The 20,493-nt window shown below is 40.4% G+C and overlaps 1 protein-coding gene across 1 annotated transcript in view; it reads left to right on the top strand.

Annotated features, from left to right (window-relative positions):
* LOC140065945 (uncharacterized) overlaps positions 1 to 20,493 on the top strand; it is a 104,946-nt gene that overhangs the window by 18,056 nt on the left and 66,397 nt on the right. Inside the window, exons 24-33 of the mRNA XM_072113505.1 lie at positions 53 to 241; positions 442 to 630; positions 725 to 916; positions 1,117 to 1,305; positions 1,403 to 1,591; positions 1,792 to 1,980; positions 13,754 to 13,876; positions 18,611 to 18,727; positions 19,456 to 19,581; positions 20,051 to 20,173. Of these exons, the coding sequence (XP_071969606.1) occupies positions 53 to 241; positions 442 to 630; positions 725 to 916; positions 1,117 to 1,305; positions 1,403 to 1,591; positions 1,792 to 1,980; positions 13,754 to 13,876; positions 18,611 to 18,727; positions 19,456 to 19,581; positions 20,051 to 20,173 (1,626 nt within the window). The remainder of the gene's footprint in view (positions 1 to 52; positions 242 to 441; positions 631 to 724; positions 917 to 1,116; positions 1,306 to 1,402; positions 1,592 to 1,791; positions 1,981 to 13,753; positions 13,877 to 18,610; positions 18,728 to 19,455; positions 19,582 to 20,050; positions 20,174 to 20,493) is intronic.

Here is a 20,493-nt window from a genome sequence, read left to right as displayed (position 1 = left end):
TTGGTATACTATTGAGGTGATGGGTGTTTCATATTCTATTTTATTTTAACAGAACTCATTGGTTTAAAAGGAGGCAAAATAGAACTGCCCGACCTTAATGTAGAGGGTTTTGTCGGTAAACAATCTGGAAAAATTGGGTTCGGGAAAGCTGGGATGACAAAGACTTTTGAGATTAGTGGAATACATGAAATTAATGGTGGACTTGAAATAACCAGTGATTTAAATAAAGAAGGAGGAAAACGTAAGTTAATAGTGTATAAAGCGTAGACATTACTAGATCGCCAAACTGGTGAACATTGTAATATTTATATACAGACTTAAAAAAAACAGACCCTTCTTCATAGCCTGGCAAATCGTTGGGTACTTTTAATTGTAAAGTTGATATTGAGCTTTGGTATACATTTTTCTGGAGGTAAATTTCCATCTTCTCCATTGAAACAGATATTATTGATATACATGGAGGCAAAATAGATTTACCCCAAGTAAATGTAGGGGGCATATTTGGTCACCAAAATGGAAAAATAGAGTTTGGTAATGGTGGAGAGACACGGACCATTGAAATTAATGGAAAACATGAATTGAAAGGTGGATTTGGGAAATCATCAGAGGAAGATAAAGATGAAGGGAAACGTAAGAATCCCCTTCAAATACTTTATTGTTAAATATTTTTATTGAGTGGTATACTATTGAGGTGATGGGTGTTTTTTATTCTTCTTTATTTTAGCAGAACTCATTGGTTTAAAAGGAGGCAAAATAGAACTGCCCGACCTTAATGTAGAGGGTTTTGTCGGTAAACAATCTGGAAAAATTGGGTTTGGGAAAGCTGGGATGACAAAGACTTTTGAAATTAATGGAAAACATGAAATTAATGGTGGACTTGAAATAACCAGTGATTTAAATAAAGAAGGAGGAAAACGTAAGTTAATAGTGTATAAAGCGTAGACATTACTAGTTCGCCAAACTGGTGAACATTGTATTTTTTATATACAGACTTAAAAAAAACAGACCCTTCTTCATAGCCTGGCAAATGGTTGGGTACTTTTAATTGTAAAGTTGATATTGAGCTTTGGTATACATTTTTCTGGAGGTAAATTTCCATCTTCTCCATTGAAACAGATATTATTGATATACATGGAGGCAAAATAGATTTACCCCAAGTAAATGTAGGGGGCATATTTGGTCACCAAAATGGAAAAATAGAGTTTGGTAATGGTGGAGAGACACGGACCATTGAAATTAATGGAAAACATAAATTGAAAGATGGATTTGGGAAATCATCAGAGGAAGATAAAGATGAAGGGAAACGTAAGAATCCCCTTCGAATACTTTATTGCTAAATATTTTTATTGATTGGTATACTATTGAGGTGATGGGTGTTTCATATTCTGCTTTATTTTAACAGAACTCATTGGTTTAAAAGGAGGAAAAATAGAACTGCCCGACCTTAATGTAGAGGGTTTTGTCGGTAAACAATCTGGAAAAATTGGGTTTGGGAAAGCTGGGATGACAAAGACTTTTGAAATTAATGGAAAACATGAAATTAATGGTGGACTTAAAATAACCAGTGATTTAAATAAAGAAGGAGGAAAACGTAAGTTAATAGTGTATAAAGCGTAGACATTACTAGATCGCCAAACTGGTGAACATTGTAATTTTTATATACAGACTTAAAAAAAACAGACCCTTCCTCATAGCCTGGCAAATAGTTGGGTATTTTTAATTGTAAAGTTGATATTGAGCTTTGGTATACATTTTTCTGGAGGTAAATTTCCATCTTCTCCATTGAAACAGATATTATTGATATACATGGAGGCAAAATAGATTTACCCCAAGTAAATGTAGGGGGCATATTTGGTCAACAAAATGGAAAAATAGAATTTAATAATGGTGGAGAAACACGGACAATTGAAATTAATGGAAAACATGAATTGAAAGGTGGATTTGGGAAATCATCAGAGGAAGATAAAGATGAAGGGAAACGTAAGAATCCCCTTCGAATACTTTATTGTTAAATATTTTTATTGATTGGTATACTATTGAGGTGATGGGTGTTTCATATTCTACTTAATTTTTATAGAACTCATTCATTTAAAAGGAGGCAAAATAGAACTGCCCAACCTTAATGTAGAGGGCTTAGTTGGTAAACAATCTGGAAAAATTGGGTTTGGCAAAGCTGGGATGACAAAGACTTATGAAATTAATGGTGGATTTGAAATAACCAGTGATTTTAATAAAGCAGTAGGAAAACATGAGTTAACACTGTATAAAGCGTAGATAGTACTAGATCTCCAAAGTGGTGAATGGTGTTTTTTTTATTTTAATGGACCTAAAAAGAAATAAAGACCCTTTTTCATAGCCTGTAAAACGGTTGGGTTATTTTAATTGTAAAGCTGACATTGAGCTTTGGTTTACATTTTACTGGAGGTAAATTTCCATCTTCTCCATTGAAACAGATATTATTGATAGACATGGAGGCAAAATAGATTCATCCCAAGAATATTTAAGGGGCATATTTGGTCACCAAAATGGAAAAATAGAGTTTGGTAATGGTGGAGAAACACGGACCATTGAAATTAATGGAACACATGAATTGAAAGGTGGATTTAGGAAATCATCAGAGGAAGATAAAGATGAAGGGAAACATAAGAATCAAATACTTTATTGTTAAATATTTTTATTGATTGTTATAATATTAAGGTAAAATCTGGAATAATTGGGTTTGGGAAAGCTGGGATGACAAAGACTTTTGAAATGAATGGAAAACATGAAATTATTGGTGGATTTGAAATAACCAGTGATTTTAATAAAGAAGGTGGAAAATGTAAGTTAATACTCTGTAAAGCCTAGACAATACTAGATCGGCAAACTGGTGAACAATGTTTTTTTATATGCAGACTTAAAAAGAAATATAGACTAGAGATGAGCGAACATACTTGTCCAAGCTTGATGCTCGTTCGAGCATTAGCGTACTCGAAACTGCTCGTTGCTCGGACGAATACTTCGCCCGCTCGAGAAAATGGCATCTCCCGCCGTTTTGCTTTTTGGCGGCCAGAAACAGAGCCAATCACAAGCCAAGAGACTCTGCACTCCACCCAGCATGACGTGGTACCCCTACACGTCGATAGCAGTGGTTGGCTGGCCAGATCAGGTGACCCTGGAATAGACTAGCCCCTGCCTGCGCTGCTCGGATCATTCTGTGTCTGGATGCCGCTAGGGAGAGAGCTGCTGCTGGTCAGGGAAAGCGTTAGGGTGTTCTATTAGAATAGTGTTAGGCAGGAGTGATTCTACAAGAACCCAACAGCCCTTCTTAGGGCTACAATAACGTTATACTTTTTTTTTTTTTATTTGCTTTTGGCTGGGCTTGCTGGCACTAGTAGTGCAGCTAGTACCATATTGTGAGGAATTTGCAGGGGGACTTGCTACTGTTGTGTTTAGCTCTTAGTGACACACATATCCACCTCAAACACCGAAGTGGGACAATTTATTAGGGGTTTGAGTAGAATTAGGCAGAGTCTGCTGATTTTTTTTTTTTTTAGCTGTATTTCATTTTATAGCTCAAACTCATCTTGCAAAGCAGTGTGCTCTCATTGTAGGCTACAAAATAGCCATAGGAGAACCCCAACGGTTTACTTAGGCCTACAATAGCGTTATATTTTCCTTTTTTTTGTTTGCTTGTGGCTGGGCTTGCTGGCACTAGTAGTGCAGCTAGTACCATACTGTGAGGAATTTGCTGGGAGACCTGCGAACGTTGTGTTTAGCTCTTAGTGACACGCATATCCACCTCAAACACCGAAGTGGGACAATTTATTAGGGGTTTGAGTAGAATTAGGCAGAGTCTGCTGATTTATTTATTTTTTTTACCTTTATTTCATTTTATAGCTCAAACTCATCTTGCAAAGCACAAAATCCAGTTGTGTGCTGTCAGTGTAGGTTAGAAACTAGCCATAGCAATAGGATAGCATCGTTTTGTTAAAAAAAATAAAAAACTAAAAAAAAATAAACACCAATTTTTTTTTTTCAAGTTTACACTTTAATTTGGAAAATGTTTAACCCGAGGGCTAGGGGTAGAGGACGAGGGCGTGGGCGTCCAACTACTGCAGGGGTCAGAGGCCGTGGTCCTGGGCGGGGTGAGACACCACCTGCTGATGGGGGAGCAGGGGAACGCCGTAGAGGTACACTCCCTAGGTTCATCATGTCTCAAGTTACTGGGACTCGTGGTAGAGCACTGTTGAGGCCAGAACAGTGCGAAGAGGTGATGTCGTGGATTGCGGACAATGCTTCTAGCCATTTGTCCACCAGTCAGTCTTCCACGCAGTCCACCCATGTCACCGAAATCGGCACTCCTCCAGCTCCTCCACCTCAGCCTCCTTCCCCTCAGTCTGCCGCCTCCCACCAAAATTTGGCATTTGAACCGGCATACTCTGAGGAACTGTTTTCTGGACCCTTCCCACAGTCACAAACCACTTGTCCTGCTGCTGCTGAGCTATTTTCCGATGCCCAGGTTTTCCATCAGTCGCAGTCTGTGGGTGATGATGACATTATTCACGTAGTGGAAGAAGTGTGTAAAGAGGTGTCGGACGATGAGGAGACACGGTTGTCAGACAGTGGTGAAGTTGTTGTCAGGGCAGGAAGTCCGAGGGGGGAGCAGACTGAGGGATCGGAGGATGATGAGGTGACAGACCCAAGCTGGGTTGATAGGCCGGGTGAACACAGTGCTTCTGAGACGGAGGCGAGTCCTATAGCAGAACAGGTTGGAAGAGGCAGTGGTGGGGCCAGATGGAGAGGCAGGGCCAGAGCTGGTGCATCAGCGCCAAATGTTGCCCGTAGTCAAGCTCCCGTGGCGAGGGCTAGATTTTCAGAAGTCTGGAGGTTCTTTAAAGAAACACCGGATGACCGACGGACTGTGGTGTGCAACCTTTGCCAAACCAGGATCAGCAGGGGTTCCACCACTACTAGCTTAACTACCACCAGTATGCGCAGGCATCTGAATGCTAAACACCCCACTCAATGGCACCAAGCCCGTTCACCTCCGGCCGGGCACACCACTGCTCCTTCCCCTGTGTCATCTGCTAGTCAGCCCCCTGCCCAGGACCCCGGCCCAAACACCTCCCGTGCGAAAACCCCATTTTCGCCTCCACGATCCTCCACAGCATCCACCAGCGTTCAGCTCTCCATACCCCAGACGCTGGAGCGCAAAAGGAGGTATAAAGCAACCCACCCACACGCCCAAGCCCTCAACGTCCACATCTCCAAGTTGCTTAGCCTGGAGATGCTGCCCTATAGGCTGGCAGAGACCGAGGCCTTTCGAAACCTCATGGCGGCGGCCGCCCCTCGGTATTCGGTCCCCAGCCGCCACTACTTTTCCCGATGTGCCGTCTCAGCCCTGCACAAGCACGTGTCAGAAAACATCCTCCGTGCCCTGACCAACGCCGTTTCTGACAAGGTCCACCTGACCACGGACACGTGGACGAGTGCTGCCGGGCAGGGCCACTATGTATCGCTGACGGCACATTGGGTTAACTTGGTGGAGGCTGGGACCGAGTCTGACCCTGGGGCTGGTCATATACTGCCGACGCCGAGGATTGCGGGGCCTACCTCGGTCCAGGTCTCAAAGGCCTACTATGCCTCCTCCTCCTCCCACCCCTCCTCCACCTCCTCCTCTGAATTACCATCCGTGGGCATGGCGCCATCAGTCGGTAGCTCTAGGCACAGCAGCAGTGCCATCGCTAAGCGACAGCAGGCGGTGCTCAAACTGCTGAGCCTAGGCGATAAAAGGCACAGTGCCCAAGAGTTATTACAGGGCATCACGGTGCAGACTGATCTGTGGCTGGCACCGCTGAACCTGAAGCCAGGCATGGTTGTGTGTGACAACGGCCGTAACCTGGTGGCAGCTCTGCAACTCGGCAGACTGACACATGTGCCATGCCTGGCCCATGTGTTAAATCTGATAGTGCAGCGTTTCCTCAAGACATACCCCAATCTGTCTGATTTGCTCACAAAGGTGCGCCGCATCTGTGCGCATTTCAGGAAGTCCAGCACAGATGCTGCCACTCTCAGGGCAGCGCAGCGCCGCCTCCAACTGCCCGCTCACCGACTGTTGTGCGACGTGCCCACGAGGTGGAATTCAACACTAACCATGTTATCCAGAGTTTACCAGCAGCGCAGAGCGATTGTAGACTGCCAGATGTCAACTTCCACCAGAACTGGTAGTCAGGTCAGTCAGCTTCCTCAAGTCTACAATGAGGAGTGGACGTGGATGTCTGATATCTGTCAGGTGCTGATTAACTTTGAGGAGTCAACACAGATGGTCAGTGGTGATGCCGCCATCATTAGCCTCACCATCCCGCTGCTTGGCCTGTTGAAAAACTCTCTGGTCAGCATGAAGTCGGAAGCTTTGCGCTCGTCACAAGAGACGGGGGAAGAAGATTCCCTTGTTGATAGCCAAAGCACCCTTAGGTCTGTTTCTCAGCGCATATCGGAGGAGGTGGAGGAGGATGAGGAGGAAGAGGAGGAGAATGGTGGCGAGACAGAAGAGGGGACCATTGTTCAGTCCTTCACTGTTCAGCGTGTATGGGCAGAAGAAGAGGAGTTGGAGAAGGAGGAAATGGACAGTCAGGCCAGTGAGGGGAGTGAATTCTTGCGCGTTGGGACTCTGGCGCATATGGCAGATTTCATGCTAAGCTGCCTATCCCGTGACCCTCGCGTTCAAAGAAATTATTCCAGCACCGATTACTGGGTATTCACTCTCCTGGACCCACGGTACAAGCAAAATCTTTCCACTCTCATCCCTGGAGAGGAAAGGAGTGTGAGAATGCATGAATACCAGCAGGCCCTGGTGCACAAGCTGAAACAGTATTTCCCTTCTGACAGCGCTAGCGGCAGAGGGCGTACTTCTGCGGGACAAGTAGCGAGGGAGAGTAGGCGACCAGGCAGCTTGTCCAGCACTGGCAGGGGTACGCTTTACAAGGCCTTTGCCAGTTTTATGTCACCCCAGCAAGACACTGTCACCTGTCCCCAGTCTCGGCAGAGTAGGGCTGATCTTTACAGAAAGATGGTGAGGGAGTATGTAGCTGGCCATACCATTGTCCTAAATGATCACACAGCTCCCTACAACTACTGGGTTTCAAAGCTGGACATGTGGCACGAACTGGCGCTGTACGCCTTGGAGGTTTTTTCCCGCCCTGCCGCTAGCGTGTTGTCCGAGCGGGTTTTCAGTGCAGCTGGTGGCATCATCACCGATAAGCTTACACGCCTGTCGACTGACAGCGCTGACAGGCTGACGCTTATCAAGATGAATAAAGCCTGGATTTCTCCGCATTTCCATTCTCCACCAGGTGAAAGAAGCTGAACCTGAATAATGTATGCACTCCTCCTCCTCATTGTCCTCCTTCTCCTCCTCTTTGTACACTAAAGCAGAGGAAACTGGCTATTTTTTTGCCAGGGCCAACTGGCTCTGGCTATAGTACTCTATGTATTTAATTTTTCTGGAGGGCCAACTACCCTGTCCTCTGTTTTAAACAATTTTTGGGAGTGCCACATACAGGCACTCAATCTATGTAATTTTTCTGGAGGACCAGCTACCTGCTCCTCTGGTTTGAAAACTTTTTTGGACTGCCACATACAGGCACTATCCAAATTAAATTGTCTCCATAGCAGCCTCCTCACGTCGTCTTTTTAGCTGCCTTCACACGTTGTCTCCATTGCTACCTCCACACGTCATCGCCATAGCTGCCTCCAAAAGTAGTCCATATAGCTACCTCCATACATGGTCCCCTTATCAAACGAGCTGCGTCAGGCAGAATTTTGGGTTGTTTTCATGGCTTCCATGTTAACTTTGTCGCCACCCTGCTGTGTAATCCACAAAATATACTGGCAAACTTTTATCATTTACCAATATTATTTCAGCGCTTCTTGCGCATCTGTTTACATTCCCCTCACCCGCCAGAACCCAAACTTATAAGAACGCTACTACACTTGATCTTATACAAAAGGTTCTTAGAAGTGCTGTTTGGTGAGTAGCCTAGAGACAGGGGCTTGGATTGGCGAAAGCTCGCCTGGCAGCGGAGCGCCAGCTCCATCCCAAGATCCAACTAACATAGTTTTAACTGCAGCACCTTTAATCTACTACTAGTTCACTGCCTCCATACATGGTCCCCTTATCAAACGAGCTGTGTCAGGCAGAATTTTGGGTTGTTTTCATGGCTTCCTCATCAAACTTGTTAACTTTGTCGCCACCCTGCTGTGTAATCCACAAAATATACTGGCAAACTTTTATCATTTACCGATATTATTTGAGCGCTTCTTGCTCACCTCCTTTGGTTCCTCTCTGCCACCCATTGGTTTTAAGCCTGAGTCCATTTGGGGTATGTTGCCAAGACACTCTCTAGCCTGCCGCTGCTGTCGCTGCCTCTGCATAGTCCCCTATAGTGTCAGGGTCAATTATTGGATGTTTTAGATGCTATCTAGCCTCATTCGGTCACTCTGTCATTGCCATGCTGTTGCCCATACTTTTGGCATAATGGTGCGATTAAGCAGCCTCAGAGGCATCGATGCATGCTGCCCCTGCTGTTTCCTGTCCATTTCCGTGGTGTTTCCATCCTTTTCTGAGGTTCCCAGGTGCTTGGCCAAGCTTCCCTGTGCAGATCCTTGGTCCCCTTGAAAAATGCTCGAGTCTCCCATTGACTTCAATGGGGCTCGTTATTCGAGACGAGCACTCGAGCATCGGGAAAAGTTTGTCTCGAATAACGAGTACCCGAGCATTTTAGTGCTCGCTCATCTCTAATATAGACCCTTTTTTATAGCCTATAAAATGTTTTATTTTTAAATGTAAAGTTGACATTGAGCTTTGGTATACATTTTTGTGGAGGTAAATTTCCTTCTTATCCATTAAAAAGATCTTATTAATATACATGAAGGTAATATAGATTCATCCCAAGTGTGATAAATGTGACCGAAGGGTGTTGCCCACTAGCGCCCTTTATAGGAGGGAGATGTGATAAATGTGACCAGGGGGAGGGGAGGCCTTCTAGTACTCAAGTCCTCCATTTTTCCCCCATCCTCAGCTTAATTGGCCTAATTGAGCTAGGCTGGTTACGTTCACCCAGCATGTGTCCTTGCTTTAAAGGCCTCTGCAGTCAACTCCAGGCTCCCCCTTCCCCCCAAGTCTCAAACAAAGAGCCATAAAAACTCAAAACCCACTAAGTTAAATAGGGACAGTTATGAGGTTATGGTCCATCTAAACAGAAGAACAAATACATTTTTGAATTGGCTATTTTCAAGAGATCATAATAATCCAATTTCCGGTTTCTAGAATATTCAGTTCCAGAGTTATCAATATCTCTAGATAGGACATTAGCAAATGGGTCAGGTTTGATATCAATGCAATCCACGGATTTACTCAGATCCAATGATACCAGAACAATGTTATGGTTCTGATACCAGAGCCAAGTTATGGCTTATCCAGGGCTCTGGTTGTAGTACCAGGAAGGAGGGACCCATGACCCCTCCTGTTGGGTGGGTAAAGGTGTGACTCCATCTGATATATTCAGGCACCTCTGAATGTGCCTTGTCTTTTTCTGGGAACTATTTTACCAAGAGTAGAGAATGATCTTAAGGTCCGGACTATCAGGTTTCATTAGCCACACACAAGGTAACTAACTTACTGAACTGTTGTTACTTATAGTGCTGCCTTGTATTTTGTACTCTGCGTAACTGTATATATCTCTACTCTATATATTGTTTTGTCTAGTGTGCCCTTAAGGTAATTAAATATAAAATATATCCTGTGTTGCTCTTTTATCTCAATCCACTAATCCCCAAGTCTTGCTTATATACATGCTAGCAGGGAAGGGTGCTAGCATGGTTCCTCACCCTATATAATCCCGTTACGAACCGGGCTGGGCTCCTACAGTACAGGGCTGTGATTTATTGTTGTGCCATATCCAGAAGCTGTGGGGACAACTTTAAATCACTTCCTGCGCCTCTCAGAACCCATGCGTTCTGGAAGTGTCTATAAAAGGATAACTAAGTGACCTTTCATACCCTTTAGGGGTGCAAAACATTGCGGATTCCTTCACACCAAGTAAATGTAGGGGGCATTTTTGGTCACCATACAGTTTGGCAATAGGAAGTCACAAACCTTTAAAAATATTGGAAAATAAGAATTAAAAGTTGGATTTGGGAAATATTCGGAGGAAGATAAAGTTCTAGGGAAATGTAAAAATCCCCTTTAAATACATCATTGTTAAATATTTTTATTGATTGATAGTCTATTGAGGTGATGGGTGTTTTATACTTTTCCTGATTTAACCCCTTAATGACTGAGGTATCAGGGTTCTACGGCGGTCATTAAGGGTACTTCTTCTGACGCGACGCCTTTCTACAGCGGCACGTCAGAAGAAGATTTTGGGACATCGGGTCAGTATAGTGCCAGATATAGTATCAGATGATCGCTTGTTCAAGCCAAAGAATGGAAAATGTAAAAAATGTAAAAAAAAAAAGATTAAATCATTTTATAATAATAATTAAAAAAATAAATACACTAAAAGTCCCATAATCTCCCCAGTTACACATATAATGCAAATAAAGTATATAAAACACAAAAAAATTACATATTTGATATCACCACATCCGTATTAATCTGTACAATAAATCTAAATCAATATTGGACCCGATCAGTGAACGACGTAAAAAAAAAATACGAAAAACATCCCGTAATATACAATTTTTCATCAAACACCATCACAAAAAATGTTCTAAAAAGTGATTAAAAATAAATTAAGTTTCCTACTATGATACAACTGGATAGAACAACTCTTTTTTGCAAAAAATAACCCCATAACAGAAAGATAAATAAGTTGTCGATAGTAAAAATAATGTGATTTCCACCAATATTGGTTTTGCTCAGTAAAATTGAGCAAAGATAAGAAAAATATATACTATATAAATGAGGTATCACCGCAATCGTAGTGAACCAGAGAATAAAGATAAAATATTATTTTTATGTTACGGTGAGCGGGAATAAAAAAGAAGTTCTAAAAGTCCAAAATAAAAATTAATGATTTTGTTTATGTCCCCCTTGAAATAGTTAATAAAATCTCATGAATAAGCTATAGACCCCCAAAATGAATTATCTATACTTTGTATCTCATCCTGTACATAATAAGCCTCATATGTTTGCATTAACAAAAAAAATTAAAATTTATAGCTTGTACAATGTGACAATACAAATTCTGCTGTGAATGGCGCTGCTTTCATTCTATGCCCGGCAGTGCACCAATACAGCCAGCAGTTTACCACCACATATGGGGTATCATTACACTCGGGAGAAATTGGGCATCAAACGTTGCAGAGTGTTTCATCATTTAATTTATTATGAAACTGTTCGTTTTGGCCTAAATTAATCTATTTTCAAAAAAAATTCAAAAGTTTCTAAATTGCAGGTCCATATTGTTTTAACCCATGTGAAACACTTAAAGGGTTAATAGACTCAATAGAAGTTGTTTTACAGACATTGAGGGGTGAACTTTTTATAGTGGGTTAATTTATGGGTTTTTACTATTATTTAGGCCATTCAAAGTCACTTGGAAGACGAGTTGTCCCTCAAAATATGAGTTTTGGGGATTTTCATGAAAATGAGAAAAATCGCACCTAAAGTTCTGCGCCTCATAACATCCTAGAAAAATGACAGGACGCATAAAATATCATCCCAACATAAAGAAGATATTCTGTAAATGTTAATTATCAAGCTTTTTGGGTAGTTTTACTTCCTGTCTGGAAAGCAGAACATTTCAAACTTGGAAAATGAAGAATTTTTACAAACCTTTGCCAAATTTTCACTTTTTTTCACTTAAAGGGGTATTCTCGTCTAGGCATTCACATTCAGTTTGATAAATCTGCCATATGTAAACATTTCTTCAATTAGATGTTATTAAAAAAAATGTCCCTGTGTGAAGATAATTTCTCATAAATGTAGTCATTTTGGCCCTTAGAAACGAGATAGCTTCCTCGGATACGGCCACCTCTGCCTGAGAGATTGCACAAATAAGTGTCCAAGAGTTACTGCAGGTCCCACAGCCATCCTGTGGTAATGATCGCTGAATTGAATCCAGGGGGTCCGGCAGGACTCTATAGCGCAGGACTCTATAGAGTGTGAGGTGGTCGTAACCGAGGAAGCTTTCTCATTTCTAAGGGACAACATGACTATGTTTATAGGAAATTATCTTCACACAGGAACATTTTTTTTTAATAACATCCAATTGAAGAAATGTTTATATATGGAAGATTAGTGAAACTGAATGTGAATGCCCAGACGAGAATACCCCTTTAAATTTTACAACTAACATGAAGTACAATGTGTCACGAGAAAACAATATCAAAATCACCTGGATATGTTAAAGCGTTCCGAAGTTATAACCAATTATCATGAGACATGTCAGATTTGAAAAATCGAATCTGGTCATTGAGCTGAAAACTAGTGTCGGTGATAAGGGGTTAAGCATATCTCATTGTTTTGAAAGGGGGCAAAATAGAACTGCCCAGCCTAAATTGTAGGGCTTAATCAGTAAGATTTGGAAAAATTGGGTTTGTGAAAGTTTGCATGATAACAACTTTTGAAATGAATGGAAAACATGAATATGAAATAACTAGTGATTTTAATCAAAAACGTAGGCTAATACTGTGTAAAGCCTAGACATTTCTAGATTGCCAATTGGTGGTAGGTATTTATTTGATATACATTCCTAAAGCAAATGTAGACCTTTCATTATAACCTGGCAAATGGTAGAATATTTTAGATTTTAAAATCATCATTTAGTTTTTGTTTTTTTTTTGGAGGTAGATTTTCAACCTCTCTATTTAAACAGATCTTATTGGCATACATGGACGCAAAATTGATCTGCCCCAAGTAAATGTTGGAGACATATTTGGTCACCAAAATGAAAAAATAGAGATTGGTAATTTTTGGGATACACAGAACTTTGAAATTAATGGAAAACATTAATTCATATTTTGTTTGTTGATATAATCCAAGGAAGATAACGAATGAATGAAATATAAAAATATCCTTTCAAAACTTTATTGTTTTAACTATATCTACAGTATACCTCTATTTACTTTTGAGGCATTTTTAATTTTAAATCATTCATTGTCGCTGCTTTATACCACAGTTTAAATCAATGTTTCCTGACTTAAACCGGCCTCAGTTGTTTGTTTTTTTTTTTAAACAGGCAAAATAGAGGTCCTTAACTTTTTAAACTATTTATTATTTTTCTTCCCAAGCATAGTAATCCTCCGCATTTTGGTAGATTACTTTTGAAGTTGCTTCAAGATAAACTGTAGTTTCAGATAATTTTTAATATTGTGTAAGGGGATGCTTCATCAAGAATTTCTGTTTAGTCTGTAATAAAAAATGCTTTTAAGTGCCTAGTAGTAAAATCTTTACTTCTCCATTGTCAAAGGCTGTCTGTCAACCATTCAAGGGACTATCTCTCCTCTCCTATTTGTGTACACAGCTCTGAGCTGTGTTAAGTGTTAACCCTTTCTGCTCCCTCCCTGGCTATAGTAAGTTATCAGCATTATTTTTAAACATCATGCTGAAAATGAAGGGGTTAATCTTCACAGGCCATAGCTGTGTAAACACACACACAGGGAAATTAGACATAAGTCATAGTCAGCTCCATAGACACATACTCTACAGGCTGGAATATGGTTCTGTTAATTCAAATAGGTAAAATTAATCTTGTTGGTAATTTAGGTGGAAAAATTAGCATGAATCATGAAACTCGAATTGGAAACATTGAGAAAGATCATGTCAATATCAATCTTAATGGTGGAAGAAAAGACTCATCTGAAGAAGATAACTCCAAAGAAGGTAAAGGTAGGTAGTACCTTCATGTTAGAATCGTCATCTTCAACCTGTAGCTCTCCAACAATTGCAAAATTATAATAGCTGCTGAAGGTCTATAGAATTCAAGAGTGCCCAAAGATCGTCTACCTTATAAAAAAAGACAGTTAATAAAGTTAAAGTTGAGTATTTTTATTTGGATATCATTCCAACAGGTTATTAAGCAGAATTTGCTCATACAATATATTGGAAAAGGTATTACAATTGACATATACTGTGCATTTATATGTATTTTGAAATAATTTAAGTCAATCTAGGACTAATGAAATATTTGTGCATTGCATAATAAAATTTCTCAATGTTATTATTTATTGCACTGACGGTGCATTTTATGCTATTTCATTCTAGTTTTGTAGTATTTAGGTCCTTTCAAATACAAGATATATATAACCATTGCCTGTCTTACCTTTAACTCTTTATTTTTGTTAAACAAGTCTTAATCATGTTTAGCAAAAATTCCCCAGGACTTTCATGCCCAAAAAAATATGGGCTTCATTGTAATACATTTATTTATTATATATAAACAATTAATTAATAAAAAACTTAAAGGGGTGTTCCAGGAATAAGCATAATTCATATACAAATGGGTACAAAAATGCTGCTGACATAGACTGTAATGAAGAATTAAAAAGCTACTGGCCCTTTAATCAGTCCGTTAATTTCCCCCACGCCGTCCGTTGCAGAGCATACACAGGAAAGAAGATGGCCGCTGGTCATGTGTCCACATCATATGTCCTGCACCTGACTGGGCAGGTCTTGTGATCACCACTATGTTTGGTTGTAGTGGGTTGGTTGCAGTGCATCCAGTATGGCCAGTGTTGTGGTGATGGCAGTTACACATCATTACTATGGTAACAGCGCAAGAAAACCTGTTAGATCATCACTGGTAGCAGAGTATAAGAGGTAGGAGGAGTTACTAAGAACTAAAGGATTCTGGGACTTGTAGTTTCCAGTGGTGGCCATCTTGGTGATAACTTTAGAGAGCCCATAATTTTTTGTGAATCATAAAATCAAACTATTTAAGCTCCATTTTGTGACTAATGACATTGAGTTTTGTTAAATTTGTTTACTTATAGCATTATGGGTTTTTGTATCAGAATTTTATATTCCCGGAATACCCCTTTCATGGATCTGCTTTAAAAACAAATTGTCTGATCTATAAATTTAAAGCAGGTATATTTAATCTTGGAGGAAATCTAGGAGGTAATATCAGCTTCAGTCATCATTATGTAAACATATTGAACCTTAATTCATTATAAGCAATATGACTATTAATGCCTCAGCGTTTTAAAGTGAAACCGCCATTCTAAACAAAAAAACCTAAAAAACATAATTCTGCTCCAGGTGTCCCTGGAAATCATTCAAAATATTTTGCCTCATTAAGTACCTCTTTTGGCCCATAGCAACCAGGGTTTCCTGCTCTCAAAAAACTACAATCAGCAAGACGGAGGGCGGGACTTCCTCCTGTCACCTCATCACAAGCGCCTGCTGCTGACCAATCACACCAGAGATATCTTACATCTATCTATCCCATATCTATCTATCTATCTATCTATCTATCTATCTATCTATCTATCTATCTATCTATCTATCTATCTATCTATCTATCTATCTGTCTATGTAACACTCCAGCACAGTACATGAGGGCACAGCACACGAGGACACAGCATGAAGACTTGGAGATTGTCTCCTGCCACTTCCTTGTGTGAGGTGATGGGGGAGGGGGGGCTGCAGTTTCTGTCTGTGTGGATTATGTGTTTATAAGTGTAGGGAAAGTGGGGGCTTCTCCCTGCACATGACAGTGCTGGAGTAGTGACACATGCACTGAGCCATGAGGTAATTAGCTGTGTGCAGGGACCAGGGTTGCACCTAGCCTTTCTGCTGCCTGAGGCGAGCTATAGAAAGGCGCCCCCCCCTCCACTCCATATATGTAATATATCAAGAAGTGTCAGGACCAGACGCAATCATATTGGTTTGATTTGAAAATAAAGCAATATAAAATACATAGAGCATCCCTCCATATACTATATAATAAACTAAGTGATCTACCACAAAGAGCAAAATACATGCAACAATCCGCCATATAATATAAAATCAATACATCGTGCCGCCATATATATTAAAATACTTCTGGCGTCCTCCATGTTATATATAATACATACAGCGTGCCTACATATACCATATAATACATACAGCATGCCGCCATATACCATATAGTACATACAGTGTGCTGCCATATACCATATAATACTTACATAGTGCCGCCATATAGTATATAATACATACACCTTGCCGCCATATACCATATAATATATACAGCGTACCGTCATATACCATATAATACAAAGTGTGCTGCAATGTAATATAAAATACGTACAGCGTACCACCTTCAACAAAAAGTATATACAGTGTGCTGCCATATAGTATAAAATAAATACATTGTGCTGAGTGGAGACATGTAGCAGAGCTGAAGTGTCCACCTCAGCTCTGCTACATGTCTCCACCTCAACCTGCCACACATCTGTCCCCCTGCATTTGGCAGACCAGAGGGGGAGAGATGTAACAGGGGCAGATGTTGCAGCAGTCCTCCTGCTGACAGATGTGGATAACCACTGGCTGTGGCTCTGCTGGGACTGGGCTGGGGTGGCATTACCTCTGGAGCTGCAGCTCTACACACCTTGCTGCACTGCAGTTCACACAGAGGGACATAGTTGGTGGCTCCTGAGTCCTGACACGTGCGGCACCCGCGCTACTCACGGGTACACCTGTACTCCGTTACCCGATGATGTCACATGTAAGCGCCGAGGCCTGTGCCGCCCCTGATGTAGGCAGGACAATTTAATCCAAGCAAACAGTGCTATGCAGTGCTATACACTCCAATTGCATCGCTACGCACAGCACAGTTAGCCAGTGGCGTAACTAGGAGAGGCTGGGCCCCAATAGCAGATTTCTGCATGGGGCCCCCCTTCCCCTTAAAAAATATATATACATATTTGTAAAATGATTTATATATCACACAAAAAATACGCACATTTATATACTTATACACACAGTTAAAGTTCTACACTCATACACAAAGTATACACTTTTATATGCACTTACAGTATATACACATCATATAAACACATTATGTATAGCAGATATACATTATAAACACAGAGGAAGAATTATCATACGCTGGAGCTCCTGCCATGCCACTTCTCCCTTGTCGGACCGGATACATCAAGAGCGTTGGCCTTTTCCACCGGCAATTACGCCCCGCTATGTCCCCTTCACAACCATGTGGCATATGCACAATTTTAATAGCGAATTCTTGCACTGTGCAAGAATTTGCTATTATGTCACTGCTTCTACACCAGAAAAATGGCATAGAAGCTATTATAAATCTCCTCCATATATACTCCCCATAATATACTTAGACATACAAAATCTCTCTCGCTCTCTCTAAATATATATATATATATACACACATACATATACTATATACACACCATACACACATACATATAGTATATACAAACTATACATTATATACACATGCATATACAGCAAATACATAGTTACAGTATATACACACCATATACACATACATATAGTATATATACACCATACATCATATACACATGTATATACAGACACATACAGACATACATACAGTATATGCACACCATTAACACATACATATAGTATATACAAACCATATATTATATATACATGCATGTGCAGCATATACAGACACACATACATATAGTATATACACACCATACACACATACATATAGTATATACACATCATGCACACATACACACACACATATATATATATATATATATATATATATATATATATATATATATATATATACTTACCACTCTCTGCAGCCTCCGGATCGGCCGATGATCGCTGGTGCTCTGTATCTTCTTTCTTCAGGGGCCTAGTCAGCCTGCTCCTCAGTCCCCAGTCTCTGGCCAGTCTGCCTAGTGTGGCTGGGGTGGCTGCCATCCCCCAAAGCCCTGTCAGCTCAACAGCGCTTTGTGCACCGGGACTCGCTGCTGCTGTGCGGGCACGGGGGGACACAGTGGGTATCTGCCGGGCCCCTTCCCCGGGGAGGAGAAGCGACGGCTGCGGGAACTCCAGCGCTCGGACCGCCCCTCCGGACCTGTGCCTCCTCTGCCGTTTCCTGTACAATGTGTCTGGCAACGCAGACACGTAGACACAAACCGCATGGTTGGTGCAGGCTGGCTGTCATCTCCATGACCTCCATGATGCCACCCCTTCACCCACCAGGGGGCGCCGCCGCTTGAGGCGAGTCATGGTAGGTGGGTGGGGGCGTGTCTCCTGTTCCGTAGTCTTCTTTATGAAGACGGAATGTCCATAGTAACAGCTATCTGAGAAGTCACTGCCATCTAGGGGAAGTCTGCAGAATACAAGAGGAAGGAGCAAGATTTGGGTAACTAATCCAATTGCAAAATGGCTTAAAATTACCTACCCTACAACATATCAAAAGTTTTTTGAAATGACGGTTACACTTTAACTGTTCACTATAGCACAGAATGGCAGGATGCTTGCACTTTGCTTCTATTAATATTCCTGTAACAGGGAACACCTTTGGATATAATAACTTATAATTTTTATTTTAATCTCAAAATAAAAAGCTAATAATTCATTGATAAAGTAGCTTTGTTACTTTTTTCACAAACTATATAGGAACCATTAATGTTGGAGGTAAATTTAGCCATGAGCATGGAAGCAAAGAAGAACATGGAGAGATTGATATGAAGATAAAAGGAGTAAATAAGGAAACTTCCCATGAAGACAACAAAGGTCATTCATTCTTACCTAAGACAAACTAATAAAACCTACTCCAGATTTATCATGTGAAACCATATGTGGCAGGCACATACCTTTTAAAAAAGTTGTACATTTTCTTGCAGTCCCCCTGTGGCAGAGGAAAACATAGGAACTAGTTGGGTATTTTTGGTTGGACATTAACACCTCATTTACCAAGATAAAACCACAATTATCAAGCTGTCTAAACTTCTATAATACATTTGAGGTTCAAAATACACCAAAACAGCTCCAAAACACTCCAAAAATCTAATAATAAATTTGCCCCAAAATGTTTTTTTTAAATAGTTGTCACAAAATGTGTCATGTGTCAACTAACAATTTGTTGAAATTCTGAGCATCGAGGGCCTTTTATTAGCAACAACTGCTCCTTTTAATTTCTACGGTAGCTTAATTTTTAGCACATGTCTTCTGTGGCCTAGAAATGTTATAGAAAAATCACTTAGAGTAGCGCTGCAAGCCACACTATGCTTATTTTATCAAAAACTTCTTGGTGCCTCAATATGTGATGTAAACTCTGCCCCTGCACACATCGGGACCTCTCAATATATCTGCTGTGTGCAGTGGAGGCGTGTTTTACATTACAGGTTGATGCACCAATGTTTTTTTAAATTCTAAGCATACTCTGACTGTTCTGAAAAATATGGGTTAAGTTTTGTATGCGTGACCTCTAGAGTCATTATTTTATGATTACATTTATACAGGTATTAGGTTTGGTGGTAAATTTGGTCATGGACATGAAAGCAAGGAAGAACATGGAAAGATTGAAATAAAAGTAAAAGGAGGGAGCAAGGAATCATCTCATGGAGATAGTTCTGAAGAAAACAAAGGTAACTATACAGCCATGTGACTATAAATCATTCTGGAGAGAATGGTATAAAGATGAGATGACCAAAATTATTCCAGAACAATGTGAGAGACTTTTTAAAATAATACACAAAATGATGACTTCAAGGTATTGCTGGTAAAAGTGGTTCTACAACCTACTGGTTAATTAGGGGGTACAATATTTTTCACACACTGATTCCACCTTTTGACATTATGCTATGTGTCATATGTTGCTCATTTCTGGTTTTATTTACCTAGTTTTAAGAACTTTGAGGACCTTAAGAAGAAGTCTTATCGTGACTGTATAGAAGTAGCAAATATTACTTTTAGTTCCCAATGATACCTTTTAATAATTTAACTTTTTACTGCTGGCCAAACAATTCTAAAATTTGATCTCTAATTGACACTTACTGGAAATGTCTGATTATAACAGAATTTCACTCTAGCATACTTTAATTTGTACCTATTCAGGAACCATCAAGTTTGGAGGTAAATTTGGCCATGGAAGCCAAGAAGAACATGGAAAGATTGGCTTTAAACTAAACGGAGGAAACAGGGACTCATCTGAAAAAGATAACTCTAAAGAAAACAAAGGTTATTATTACAGATTCAAGTCCTTGTTAAATTCACTGTGGATCTTCAGATTTTGTCTTGTGCTCTACCTTAGTTATCTGGGACTGCTCAAAGCAGTGTAAAAAGTGCGGATGGCACTGTTGAAAAGTGCATCACCATGTCTTCTAAAACTAAGTATCAATGCAATATTGGTGGTGATAGTTTTAGTCTACCATTTTTCATACTAGAGCAACATAAAAACTATAATCACAATACTAATGTCTGCTGCTAATGATTTACACAGAGACAAAATATTTTGGCAGCGGTTTTATGAAAAAATGATATTCCAGCTAAGTTAAAGA

Source organism: Engystomops pustulosus, chromosome 6 (genome assembly GCF_040894005.1).
Source record: "Engystomops pustulosus chromosome 6, aEngPut4.maternal, whole genome shotgun sequence".
Classification (NCBI taxonomy): Eukaryota; Metazoa; Chordata; class Amphibia; order Anura; family Leptodactylidae; genus Engystomops; species Engystomops pustulosus.
Note: the sequence above shows the minus strand (reverse complement) of the source record. Positions and strands in the feature narration are given on the sequence as shown.